Source organism: Panthera uncia (assembly GCF_023721935.1).
Source record: "Panthera uncia isolate 11264 chromosome A1 unlocalized genomic scaffold, Puncia_PCG_1.0 HiC_scaffold_17, whole genome shotgun sequence".
Lineage (NCBI taxonomy): Eukaryota > Metazoa > Chordata > Mammalia > Carnivora > Felidae > Panthera > Panthera uncia.
The window spans coordinates 45,741,979-45,756,867 of NW_026057577.1; the positions used below are offsets into that span (position 1 = coordinate 45,741,979).

The 14,889-nt window shown below is 39.5% G+C and overlaps 1 protein-coding gene across 1 annotated transcript in view; it reads left to right on the plus strand.

Annotated features, from left to right (window-relative positions):
* The window catches only part of IPO11 (importin 11), a 186,812-nt gene that overhangs the window by 23,541 nt on the left and 148,382 nt on the right, over positions 1-14,889 (plus strand). The window contains exon 4 of the mRNA XM_049648883.1: positions 12,348-12,448. Coding sequence (XP_049504840.1) covers positions 12,348-12,448 — 101 coding nt within the window. The remainder of the gene's footprint in view (positions 1-12,347; positions 12,449-14,889) is intronic.

Sequence of the window (14,889 nt, forward strand, 5' to 3'; positions counted from 1 at the left end):
AATAAAAGTGCATATTACAAAATGTATGGACCATAGTCTATTATGTCTATTGTTGACATTATTATGTCAATAAATGCCTATTACCATTGTTATACCACTAATGTTGTATTTATGTTACACTATTTTTAAAGAAAGGTTAAGTTACTCAGAGATCCCTGCCTAATTGCTAATACACCCAACCATATCTTTCTAGGTATCTGTTTATTTTAATGACTATAGTATGTACAGAAGGGACATTTGCTTTATTAGACTATATCTAAAGTTGTTTAATTTAATTAAGCTATTTAAAAAGAAGGAAAATATTATCAAGTACACTGATAAGCTTTTTACACATATTTTCCTGTAAATTCTTTTTACTATTTTATTATTTATTTTTGAGAGTGAGAGAGACAGAACACGAGTGGAGAATGGGCAGAGAGAGAGGGAGACACAGAATCCAGGGCAGGCTCCAGGCTCTGAGCTGTCAGCACAGAGTACGACCCGGAGCTCCAACTCACCAACTGGGAGATCATGACCTGAGCTTAAATCAGACGCTTAACCGACTGAGCCACCCAGGCACCCCTACACGTATTTTCTTAATTTACAAAAGCTGATACTATCTCTAATTTAAAAATGGGAGAAATAGAGGCTCATGAACATTAACTTACCAAGAGACAGAAAAAAAGAGACAGATCTGTAGTTCAAATTCAAGTTTGTCTGACTCCGAAGTCTATGTCCTTTTTTTTTTTTTTTAATGTTTCATTCTTTGTTTTCTTTAAGATAATAGAAAATAGGGACCCTTGGGTGGTTCAGTCGGTTAAGCATCTGACTTTGGCTCAGGTCATGATCTCGTGGTTCATGGGTTCGAGCTCCGCATGGGGCTCGGTGCTGACAGTTTAGAGCCTGGAGCCTGCTTTGGACTCTGTGAATCCCTCTCTCTCTGCCCCTCCCCCACTCACACTCTGTCTCTCTTTCTCTCAAAAATAAATGAAAACATTAAAAGAAATTTTAATAAAAAAGTAATAGAAAATAAATATTTTACTAACTTGAACATTGAAAACAGATGCAATAATGACTAGACATGGATTTTTCCCTAAAATGAGATCCAGTTTATTTAGCAAAGGAATCTTGGAGGAATATCTAGTCCAGTTGTTCCAAGGAGTATGTGTATTGAAGGACTGTCATATCCTATCTTCTTTGTAAAACATACTAACCCCTATTATTATATTCCATACTTAGCTCCCTTGTGAATCTCATGATGTATTTTAAATTCTCCTTTTTATTTCATAATATGTTTTACTTCTCACTTTTGTTTCATTTCTATAATGCATTATTTTTATTTTTATGGTCAATTATAATTAACATACAGTATTATATTAGTTTCCAGTGTACAATATAATGATTCAACAATTCTATACATTTCTTTCAATTTTTTTAACATTTATTTATTATTGAGAGACAGAGAGATAGAGCATGAGCAGGGGAGGGGAAGAGAGAGAGGGAGACACAGAATCCACAAGCTCTCAGCACAGAGCCCGACGTGGGGCTCGAACTCACAAACCGCGTGATCATGACCTGAGCCGAAGTCGGACACTGAACCGACTGAGCCACCCAGGTGCCCCTACATTTCTCAGTGCTCATCATGATAGTGTGCTCTTAATCCTCTTTATCTATTTCACCCATCCCCTCCACCCACCTCCCCTCTGGTGACCATCAGTTCTCTATATTAAAGAGTCCAGGGTTTTTGTTTGTTTCTTTTTTTCTTTGTTCATTTGTTTCCTAAATTCCACATATGAGTGAAATAATTTGATATTTTCCTTTTTCTGTCTGATTTATTTCACTTAGCATTATACCTTCCAGGTCCTTCCATGTCGTCCCAAATGGCAAGATATTGTTCCATTTCATAGCTGAGTAATATTCTTTTGGGTGTGTGTGTGTGTGTGTGTGTGTGTGTACATACTACATCTTCTTTATCCATTTCATGTATGGATGGACACTTGGGTTGCTTGTACATCTTGTCTATTGTAAAAAATGCTGCTATTAATTAACATAGGGGTGCATATATCTTTTTGAATTAGTGTTTTCATTTTGGGGGTTAAATATCAAGTAGTGGAATATGGTATTTCTATTTTTTTAAGCTTATTTCTTTATTTTGAGAGGGGGGTGGGGTGGGGCAGAGAGAGACAGAACCCCAATCATGGGGCTTGATCCCACGAACTGTGAGATCATGACCTGAGCTGAGATCAAGAGTCAGACACTTAACCAACTAAGCCACCCAGGAACCCCTGGTATTTCTATTTTTAATTGTTTGAGGAACCTCCAAACTGTTTTCTACAATGGCTACACCAGTTTGTATTCCCACCAACAGTGTACGAGTATTCCTTATTTTCTATGTCCTTGCCAAAATGTGTTATTTCTTGTGTTTTTTACTTTAGCCTTTCTGACAGGTATAAAGTGATAACTCATTGTGGTTTTAATTTGCATTTCCCTGATGACTAGTGATGTTGAGCATCTTTTCATGTGTCAGCCATCTGTATATCTTCTTTGGAAAACTACTGTTTAGGTCCTCTGTCCATTTTTAATTGGATTATTTGGGGGTGGATTGAGTTCTTTGTGTATTTTGGATATTAACCCCTTATTGAATATTTCGCTTGCAAATATCTTCTCCCATTCAGTAGATTGCTTTTTGATGGTTTCCCTCACTGTGCAAAAGCTTTTTTATTTTGGTATAGCCCCAATAGTTTAATTTTGCTTTTGTTGCCCTTACCAGGGGAGCCCATACTCTTCCTACTATACTATTTAGTCTCCTGATTCCTGGGTATATTATTTTTATATTGGAGAGAGTGCTAGAAAGATTCATAACAATAACTGTGGATTACAATCTTATAAACTTATCATGTCTACCTAATGTAATAGTTACCCAGAATCTTTTTTTTTTGAGGAGTTAATCATCTGAGCATGTTGACATCCGTGAAATTCTGCTATCCCTATTCCAAACCATGAACATCACCTCGTACATTAAACCAAAATGACAGTACTAACCCTTTAGTTGGCATGCTGGGTAGCTTAAATATAAGCATAAATTTGAATTGCTGATGTAACAGATAAGAGTCTGTCAATACACCAAATGTTATATAGATATAGATATACAGATGGGATATAGATACAGATTCACGAGATATTTAGCTTGATAAGGCTTTTGTAGTAGGTAACTAACATGATTTTGGAATTCATACAATGTTTCTTCTTGGCAAGAAAATTTAGAATACTGTAATCTTTTTTCAGAGGTCTCTTTCTTTTGATTGAAACCACAAATGCAGACACATTTACAACAATTCTCTTTAGTACTTGAGTGTGCATATTACCTTCAGATAAAGTCAAGAAAAAAAATCCAAAGGACTTTTGATGCAGGAAAAAATTAAAAAGAAGAGAACAAGAAGTATTTCTTTGCTTTTATCATTTCAAAGTTTTTGATGTTCTGAGAGTTATAAAAATGAGTTGTACTGTAGGAAAAACACTCTTAAATACAAATTCAGGTAACGTTAGAAATAAAATATTGAAGAACATGTGCACGAGGTTTAAAGATAACCATCATGCTTGACAACAAAGTCTAATCTGCTTCAAAGGAGAAATATAGTTCATCTCATTCTTTAACTAGTAGGGAAGTCACTTGGCCTAATGTAGAATGTATTTTCTCCTACACAGTGTCTTATATTGTGTGCTGAGAAAGCCTGGGCAACACAGACCACCCTTTGAGTCTTCTCTAAACCAAGAAGTTTGAGAATGCAATTTTGCTATAGGATTGAAATAAAGACTCAGGGATACTTTAAAATAAGAAAATATCTTCTGTTGAGCGCGTTGATTACACTGCTGCTGCTGGTATTTTGTAATCCTATTTCCCCCATCCATATGCTTCTTCAATGTACATTTCCTGCTAAAATTGAGGGTCAAGAGAGAATCATACTTCTGGTTCCTGCTGATAATGTGAACCCAAAATAACAGCCAAAAAAAAAAAGGGGGCGAACATCTGTGAAGGCTTAGTCAGAGCATTTTCTCACTAGTAATACTTGCTAGAGTGCTATTGCTTTTACTATCAGAAAAAAATTTTCATGCTTTCTCAGAGTCTTGGCCAACAGCACCCTCTAATAGCCAAAGCAATCTTCTAGGGAAACCCTGTATATGGAAAAATAACTTTCTCCCCAAAATTGAAGAGGGAACTAATACACACAACCCAAGAATATGAGCATTCACTAGTATAGGCGTCAGTCAGTAAAAGTGGGATACAGAAATCAGATTTTCACATGCAAAGTAATGATTCAAGGCAAAGCCATAACTTTCATTGAATATAATCACACGTATTCATACAAACGGTATTTTTCACGTGGTAAATGTCAATTCTTTTGCCAAGTGTTAATCAATCACAACTAGTTCTGAGTTCTTTCTTGCACTTCTAGCCAACATATTGATAGTGTTACAAACATTATGTTACTAGAGCATTGATTTCATCTTGGACCTGAAATTATACATTTGGATTTCATGATCTTGTGAATAATTAGGGTCACCAGAAGTCAAATGATGGGCACTCTTGGTTTTTGGACATTTTTTTGGTCTTTAATGTTTATGTATTTATTTTGAAAGAGAGAAAGAGAGCAGAGGAAGGGCGGGGGCGGGGGGGAGAGAGAATCCCAAGCAGGTTCTACACTGTGAGTGCAGAGCCCAACATGGGGCTCAATCTCACAAACCGGGAGAACATGATCTGAGTTGAAATCAAGAGTCAGACGCTTAACAGACTGAGCCACCTAGGTGCGCCCTTTGGCCTTGTTTTGATGCATTTGGTATGGCAAGCTTTCTCAGGGTCAGTTTCTTATCAAATCTCTGCCTTGTATCATAAAACCTGCAAAGAAATCTGCTTAGAATGTGGAGGTAAAACTTTTGACTTGATAGGGTATTTCTCCAGCCCCATTCTGTGGCATGTGTATTTTCCATGTTATATTGACCCGTTTTGAAAAACTCAGCCTGCATTTTGCAGATAGAACTTTTATGAGAAAGTACTCTTGCAGTTAAAAAGAAGTCAAAGAGGGAGGTGGCTGTTGCAAAAGGATGCTGTGTGTGGTAGGTTGGAAAAAGGCTCCCCAAAGGTCTGTCCACACCCTAATCTTCAGAACCTGTGAATGATGCCTTAGGACGACATCGCCTTGGATTGTATGGGTGGGCTCTAAATGCCAACGCATGATAAATACAGAGGGAAATTCGACATAGATACACAGAAGATAAGGGTGTAAAGACGGAAGCAAAGATTGCAGTGATGGGACCCCAAGCAGAGGGAGCTAAGGAATGCCAATAATCCCCAGAAGCCAGAAGAGGCAAAGAAGTGCTCGTCCTTAAAGCCTCTGGACAGAAGTGCTGGATTTTGGACTTTGGGCCTCTTGAACTATAAGAGGATACATTTCTGGTGTTTTAGGCCACCAAATTTGAGGTAATTTGGTACAGCTGCTCTAGGAAACTAACATAAGTGCCTTTACCAAATTCGCCATGGCCCTCAACCTCGTCGGTTTTGGAAAGTCCCTTTCATTACTTCAATCATAAATGCGCTAGTCCTAGATGACTGCCTCCTACTAATCAATTCATAAGAAACAGATTGAAAATCAGATTATGAATCTGTTCATTTACCAGAGAAAATATCCCTGTTCTAGTAGTTAGGATTAATGCCATATTGAGAGCATTGAGAGGTATATTTAGAAGCAACAAAATTCTTCTCATAACCAGACTCAGGCAGAAGACTTTCTGGGACCTCACCAGCTCAGGCTGAGAAGAAGACAGAGGAGAATCAAAAATAATGGGAGAAGGTTAGGAGAATATTGATGCTGCTGCAGACTGATGCCAGCAAGGGCTGCTGGAAAATAAAGTGTGCAATATTCCAAGAAATGACAAAAGTCATGTTTAGATCAAGCAGATATAGGTATTGGTGGGGAAAGGTCCAAATCCCATAAGGGTAGGAGAAGCCCAAATAAAGAGCAATGAATCTGAATAAGGTTCTCCAGAGAAACAGAACCATTAGGATGGAAAGAGAGAGAGATAGTTTAAGGAATTGGCTCACACAGTTGTGGAGGCTGGCAGGAGTGAAATCTGTAGAGCAGACCAGCAGCTAGAGACCCTGAGAAGAATCCATAAGGCAGTCTGGAGGCTGAATTCCTTCCTCCTGGGAGGACCTCAGTCTTTTCTTTTCCGGCCTTCAACCAGTTGGACGAGGCCCACCCACATCATAGAGAATAATCTGCTTTATTCAAAGTGTACTGATTTAAATGTTAATCACACCTTAAACATACCATCACAGCAACATCTAGCCTGGTGTTTGATCAAACAGCTGGATACCATAGCCTGGCCAAGCTCACACATAAAATTAACCATCACACTGGCTATTCACGATAGTCTTCCGACCAGGAGAAAGACAACATAAAATGCAGGAGCCAGCTCTCCAAAGAAGGAAGCAGAGAGTGAAATGAAGAACCTAGGAAAACCAAGCCTGGGCATTATTAAAGATTATAGAGAAAAATGAGGACTGCTTAGAATTGAACCCTGGGAATATCTTTAATATTTAAACTGGGGTCAGGTCTTAGATAAAAGAGTTTGTTACAAGCTTCACCTTAAAATGTATTTGCTACCTACTGACCCCTCTACATTTTCTATTAAGATGTCAGTGGCCAGTGACAAGTGTCACTTTTTCCTCTTGAGAGACTGGGAATATGGGACTTTTTGAGAATTGCTTATAGGAAGTGAAAAGCAAAAAGCAGAAGTCTGAAAGGTTATCTTTAGGAGAGACTTTGAGAGACTGCGCACAAGTAGAGTTGCCTTGGGGCCCAAAAAACAAAGGACACAAACCCAGGGTCATGGAACAGATGCCGGCAACATCTGGGGGTAGAAACCTTAGCACAGACACTGTCACCAATAGAAATTTCAGATACTTTCATATCTCATTACAGTTGTTACAGATATCTCAATGTATCATTATATTCATCACGACTTTGAAAATATGGTAGTTATTGGGCATGATCATTTAATTTAATGGGTTGATAAAGAAACTTATGTGCTATTTTATCTCAGTTTTCAAAAATACAATAATTTGTTTCTTCAATATATTTGATTTCCTTTGTAATCTTATTTATTTTATTTTGAGCATTAAAAACACTATCCTGAGAAGGGTCCATAGGCTTCATTAGGCCGCCAGAAGGGTCTGGACACAAAAAAAGTTAAGCGCCCTTGGATTAAAGGAGCTAAAATTTTGTCCCATTTAATCTTCATTCATTTAGCAAATGTTGTGTAGAACTCACTTTGTTCCATGGGCAAACTCTTAACTCAGAAAGTGTTTTGGAAGGATTTGGGGGAACATGCTTAAAAAGGAAACATAGAACATAGTGAAGTATTAATTTAAACCACAACATAAATGCTACAAAAATAATGACACAACGAAAGCCATGAATTTAGGGACAAATCCATTTGAAGGATTTCTTAACACTATGTAATTTGTTACTGCTAAGCTTTTGATTACTGTATAATCAGGCTGACAAATGACTAATGCTGGGCAGGTCCAAACAAGTGAATTCTAGTTTTGTCTGGGACTCTGTCTCCCCATCTTTGTGTAGAGTCTTACAGAATTTAATGGTCCTACCTCCTTTTTGGTTGTCTGTCCCTCTATGTGACTGACAAAAGCTTTATAATTTTTCTCATCTAGACTCTAGACACCGGGTGGGGTAATTACCCAGAAGCTTAGAGTACACTTACTTTGTCTATCATTCATTTTTAAATATTATATTCACAAGTGGAGAGAACACACAGATTTTATAAAATGTGTGACATTTTGATAATGAAGGTTCAAAAAAGAAAAAGAAGATAGAAAAAAATGTAATTCTGCCAAAATTTCTGGAACTCAGTTTTAGGAGTTGACCATTGATTATCTAAAGGAAATAGAATCAGGGCACCTGGGTGGCTGAGTCAGTTAAGTGTCCTACTTTTGATTTCTGCTCCTGTCATGATCTCAGGGTTTGTGAGTTTGAGGACCACGTTGAGCTCCACACTGACACTATGAAGCCTGTTTGGGATTCTCTCTTTCCCTCTCTTGTTTGCCCCTTCCCTGCTCTTTCTCTCTCTCTCACATGCGTGCATACTCTCCCTTCTCCTCTGGCTTTCAAAATAAATAAATAAATACTTTAAAAAAAGGAAATAGAAGCATAATTATAATTGGCTATAAATGTTGGCATTGATGAGTTTGAGACGATCATTATTACATCAACACTTGAAATCAAAGTGGAAACCAAATGAATGAATGACAAGACTGCAGATGAAGGTAGACCTTGATGGAAAGAACTGAGAGCATAAGTCATAGTCAGCAATGCGAAAAAGCCTGAAACCAGGGAACTTGGAAGCCAGGGGGGAAATGAGCAAGCCAATCCAACAGGCAGTGGAGGAGATTGGTTTATGCTTCCTCCTACCTCAGACCACACAAAGGCAAAAAGGAGCAGAGAACGCTCATGTTGTTGAGATCATGTTTCCCTGGTTGCAATGCTGACTTCAGTGGTGCCATCTAACAAGTGGTGAATGTAGGGGGCTCAGTCGGTTAGGCATCCCACTCTTCATTTGGGCTCAGGTCATGATCTCACGGTTCGTGAGATCGAACCCCACATCGAGCTCTGTGCTGACGGCGTGAGCCTGCTTGGGATTCTCTCTCTCCCTCTCCTTCTCCTTCTCCCTTTGCCCCTCCCCTACTCTGTAGCCCAAAAGCAGTGGTGAATATAGACTATGATAAGGAGTAAAATAGAATGTTTGGAATTGGCAGATTTGAAAAAGGGATCTAAGAATAGTCTTCATTCTTCCCAGTCTCCCCACCACCCTCAAGACACACATACAACATCCCTGCTGCTTAGAAGCCATTTGTGTAATAGTAACTACTGTGCATTGAATGTCTGTGTTCTGCCCAAATTCATATGTTGAAATCCTGACCTACAAGGTGATGGTACTAGGAGATGGTATTACGAGAGGGGGTCTTTGGGAAGTTATTAGGTAGGTTACAAAGGCAGAGCCCTCATAAATGGAATCACTGTCCTTATGAGAGAGACCAGAGAAAGCTCCCATGCCCCTTCTGCCGTGAGAGTTTACAGCAAAAAGACAGCCATCTAAGAAGTCAGCTCTTACCAGCTATCGACTGAATCTGCCAGCACCTTAATCTTGGACTCCCCAGCCTTCAGAACTGTGAGACAACAAATGTCTGTTGTTTATAAGCTACCCAGTCTCTGCCATTTTGTTATAGCAGCCCAGACGAGGATGGTAACGTTTTGCAGAGATAACTTCACTCTGACCGTGATTTCTATTCCTTCTAAAAACTAGATCAGGAACATAATCTTCTATGCCTCCACATTCAGTAGTTTTAAGTTTTCTATTTTACCATAATAACAACATTTGTAATGGAAGTTTTTACACCTTTTAGAGAACACTGTCTTTTTTGCCAAAGTACACTAGACAAAAAGAGTAGGTAGTGTCAGAAGACATTTGAGTTTAAATATAAGCATTAAACTCCCCGATGCCGAAGTTAGCTATTAGCAAGTCTACTGTTGTCACTAAAGTCCTACAGGGAGGTAGGTGTTACGAAAGCCATCTGAATCCTCCTTTATGGCTAAACACTATAGTTAAAGCTGTAATCTGTAGTTGATCTTTTCTGAAGACTTCCTCAACATGTCAGCAAAGGAAATTAAAATCTTAATTAAACCCTTTTCATTAGATGTAGCAATGAAGACAGTGCTTTCACTATAGCCATGATGATACTGCGATAAAATGACTAGAGCATGAGAAATGCCACCTTGTCTTGGACCAAGATTCCAACCAGTCATTTCTTACAGTGCCATTGAGACTATCTTGTGATTTCTTATCAAACCCCAGGAACTATTGTTGGATCTTGAACAACCTTCATGTTTTATAATGAATATGTCATCCCTTATCTAAATCATCGTTGCGCACATACCTATGATTTTGTCTACCCAGAAACTATTTTCCAGGAATTACTGTCACCCCTTTGTCCAATTTGTAAGGTTGCAGAAGGTTTTGCAATATTCCTGTAACGTGACGTTGTTCCCAGGCATGATCAGTTGGTCTTGAGGGCACTTGGCCTTAAACAGGCCTATTGATTCCTTCCTCAGAAATTCTAAAACTGGAACTGAGAGGAGCAAACATAAGTGGCTACACTACATACGCTAACTTGGGTACTGTTCCTACTGACATGTAGACGGCAAACAAGAAAGCTGGTCTGCCCTGAGAAAGTAAAGGAGATGTGGTAAGAGGGGCAGAGATACAGGTCCCAAGGAGAAGAATTTCTGAGTTTCCTTTTGTGCTCCAGCTAGTGCTTGTGTTCTTGAGGATCAGGCACCTCTTGGATTCCATTAATTACTCCAATTATTTTCCAATAAATCTACTTTTTGTTTTTATTGTGAAGCTCGTGTCACTGGGCATCTGTTTCTTGCACCAACAAATATGAGCCCTAACTAATATTTATTTAAGACACTTTTCTTTATTTAATATTTAACACATAAATTACTTATACTTTACCTTGTTCTACCTTTTGAAGGTACAAATTTCATCAGTCTTTAATTCATTTCATCTAAAGGATATGTCGTTCAAGTGTCGGGAAGCACCTTCTAGTTTGAGATTTGATGTTAAGTTTGTGTTCACCTTAAACATACCCTTAATTATTTAAGAGCTTTGTTCATATCCTCTGTCTGTTGAGTTCAGTTGAGTTCACACATTTTTGGTTGTCTGCTTGGTGCCAGACAATGTACTTGGTGATATAGACTGAAATATGAAGGAAGAGATCTTATAATCTAGTAAAAGTGAAATATTTGTAAATGAACAATTGAGATGTAATACCAAGAGGTACCAAAGAAGTGCAAGGTATGAGCAAGGTATGAACAAGGGAATTACTAACACTCTCACTAGTAACAGACAATAGTTTTTCCCCCAGCAATCTTCCCCCAATTTTTCTAGAAACTTCTCTTTCACCTTCTTCATGCGTATAGTAGTAATTCCTTCACTCAAGGGAGTTGAATGTTCTCACACGCATTTATATTCCATTTCCACTCTGGCCGCAAAGTCTAGAATCCTAACACAAGTTGTGCCAGTTCGAGTGCCCTGTATGTGGCCCCGCAGCTGACCTCCAGTGAGCCTCACCTCCTGCTTTCCCACACTTGTGTCATCTCCTCCTACACTAGATAGGGCTTACCTGGGTAATAATTAGAATAGTAAAGAAAAACAGAGTATGACTTCCATATCTCGATCAGAGAAAGTATTTGAGCTTTATAATGTGTATAGCAATTATACTCTCCCGCAAATTAAAATAATTTTAAACATAAAATTTTTTTACAGAAAAAAAATATTACAGCTCCTGTCTTGCTCCTTTGGAGTACTCACTCTGGGGTAAGCCAGATGCGTTGCCGTGAGAACAATGAGGCAGCTCTGTGAAGATGTCCACGTGATGTGGAACTGAGGCCTCCTGCCAACAGCTGGCAGTAACTTAGCAGGCATGTAAATGAGTCCCCTTGGAAGTGATCCTTCAGCCTGGTCAAGTCTTCAGATGCCTGCAGCTGTAGCTGATATCTTGACTGCAGCTTCATCAGAGACTTCCCCAGCTCCAGCCTAAGATAGACCCACCTAGCTAAGCTGCTCCTAAGTTCTGGTTGCACAGAAACTGTGAGATAAAAAATGCTCGCTGTTGTTTAAAGTTGCTAAAGTTTGGAGTAATTTGTTATGCAGGAACAGATAATACCATACCACATCCTTTTGGACTCCATAATCGGTCCAGGGATGGGCAACTAACCCAAGTTAGGCCAATGACTAATTTCCTCCTAATGTTTTGATGAACTGTCACAGAAAACACGTAGACCATTTCTCTCTGGTGGCTGAACTAATAAGATGTATAATTTAAATGCTATCAGTGACCATGTTTCCATGAGGTGGAGAAAACCAGTCTTAAAAAGCATGAAGTTGACACAGAGAGAAACAGAATATCAGGAATAGAGCCATGGTCATGTTAAGGCCTTAGTTCCAACTATTCCTGACACTTACCTGGATCTTGCCCTTTATTTGTCTTGTGTTTGTCTCTTCTCCAGAATCTTCCATCCTGATGTTATGGCCTTACAGCCTCTGCATATCTTGGTTATCTTTCATTTATTCTCTTGACCCATTCTCTCGCTTCAGTTGCTGTGCATATGTCATCTCACCAATGAGACCACCTTGCCTAATATGGATTATCCAGTGCGTGATGACTTTTTAATTTATCATCCTGGCAAGGTGGAACATTTCCCAGAATTTACTTTCTTGTATGTTTCCAGGTACAGTGGGCCACAGGGAAGATTCTTGAGAGATTTGCAGGGTCTACAACTGCTCAATCTTCCCATGGATCCTCCTTCAGTTCCTCCTACTTTCAGTCCCCGTGAGTGTGTTTAGCTCTGTGCTGATGAGCCCCAGCCTTTGCAAGATACCCTTATCACCAAGGTCAGAGGCAAGGTCAGAGACAGGTTTCTGTCTGTCCTTGTGGAGTTGCTTCTCAAGCTTATGGATTCCATGCTGCCCTTAATCATCTTTCTCACTTGACATCCATTTTCCCCTCCCAATGTATTAGCAGACACAGAGACAATAGCCTTACAGGGCTTGCAAAACTAGCTCCCACAGTTGGGAGAGACAGAAACATTAAGTGGAGAAGAGGCTGAAAGAGGTCCTTAGCATCAGAGGGGGCCAAGGTGACTCTGAGAAGTAACAAGAAAAAACCTCACTCACCATCTACAAGGCAGAGGCCATAACCTTGGCAGAATCCAGCTATAGAGAACAGGACTAGACAGAGCCAAAGGTCTTCCACAGAAAATTCTATCTTTCTTCCTAGTGATCTCCAATCCAGTGAATTAGGAGAGAAAGGGGAGAAAGAGTAAAAGAACTGACTCTGAAGTTCCTTTGTCCCTGGGTCAAGCCTTGGCTGGTGGAAAAGTAAGGATGTGATTAGAGTTTTAAGTGGACTCAACCAAAAGTGTCGAGCAAGCTGTGGGATCTTTTTGACACGTTAGGAAGAACCTACCTACTAAGGGAGAGCTGATATAGCACAACTGAAGACAGAGAAGGGAGAAAAATAAAATCTTTAATGTTTGTACTCCATCACATTTATCCTATTCAATAAAATGGTGATGTTCAGATGGACATATTTCTGGGTTTGAATATCATCATATTCCCAACAAAGGAAAGAATACAGTGTAATTGAGTATGAGAAGAGAGGAGGACTTAGGGCAGAACCCAGGCAGAACATTAAAGGGTCAAAAATTGGAAAGAAAAGCCAGTGAAGAAGACAGAACACTCAGAAGAGGCAAGACAAGGGAGAACTTCAAGAAGGAATCAGTTCCATAGTAGTTTATGCTGCCTTAATGCCACTTGACTGATTCCAAACCCTACCAGCTTGTAGACACAAATCTGATCACGTCAGTTTCCAAACTTCACAGGTTCTACACCTCATCTGTATAATTGCTGGTTATCCTTCTCCCCTGAAGGCTTCTTTGCTATAAGCTCTTCAAGAGAATGTTGTTTCTGTACTATCTCTCAATTCCCCAATGCTCCAAAGTACAAAATCCTGAGTGAGCTCATAGGACTGCATTTCATTTGTAGTCATGTGTGTTGAAGCCACACTCTCTTCCCAACAAAGATGGGGAATATGATAGTAGTAGAGACTATTATACTTCGGTATCCTTTTGTTTGTTTGCTATCCTAGACCACCAAGAATAAAATAAAATATAAAACCTATAACCCAGTTTCTCTTGAAGCTAGGGATGGCAATATGATTAGATTCTAGCAATAAACTGTGAGCAGAAGTAGTGCATGCAACCACAAGGATGTTCCCTTTTACTTCTTTCCCTTCTTCCAGGAGGTTGGAATGCTGAAATCATGCTGAAGCAGCCCTCGTGGACCACAGGTGACCTTGGGAATGAGGACCCCCCACCCCCACCCTGGGATTGATGCTGAGGTATACTTCCCAGCTGTTCCTTTAATAAACGCTGCTGGGAATGATGTCAATAGACAGCCCACTGCTCTCAAACCCCTCAGCTGACGAGAGCTACCTTGTTCAAGTTCACAGCCTTTCCAAGGTGGCCCACATCCAGTGACACATCACTGTGGGAATATAAAGACCTGGTCATTTTGGCCTAATTCAAGATAACTCTGGCCACAGCTATTATTGGGGCTGGATCACAGCTTGACCCCCTCTGCCCACTCCTGTTCCTCCCCATACCAACCAGACAGGACTTTGTGTAGCTGCCCACTAAGGCTGCAGTACTCCTCGCCAGCCCCCCTCCCAGTCACAGAACTGAGCTCCTTCATGTCCTTCTGATTTTTGTTCAAAACTCATGACCTCAATGAGTCTGGCCCTGCCTACCCTCCTAGACTATCTTGCCCACCAACATTCCTGATCCTTGTCATCCTGCTCTACTTGTTTCCTTTTTCCCTATGCTTACCATTCTCTAATATGCTATATCAGTTATTTATGTATCTATTTATTATGTTTTTTTCTCTCTCTCTCCCTTAGTAGGATGTAAGATAGCAGTAGCACAAGGACAGGGATCTCAGTTTTGTGCACTGATATATCCCACACACCTACAACAATGCCTGGCACATTCAGTAAATATTTGTTGAATAAAGTGAATAATTCTCAAAGAGAATTTTGCAGATATTCAATCTTCAGGACTCTCAATTCCAAAAACAGATTGGAAAGAGTTCTTGGGCAGCAGATTCACTAGTTATTACATATTTATATCATCCAATAAGAAAAAAAATGGTTGTGCATTTAAAAAATTTTTAATGTTTATTTTTGAGAGAGAGAGAGAGAGAGAGAGAGAGAGA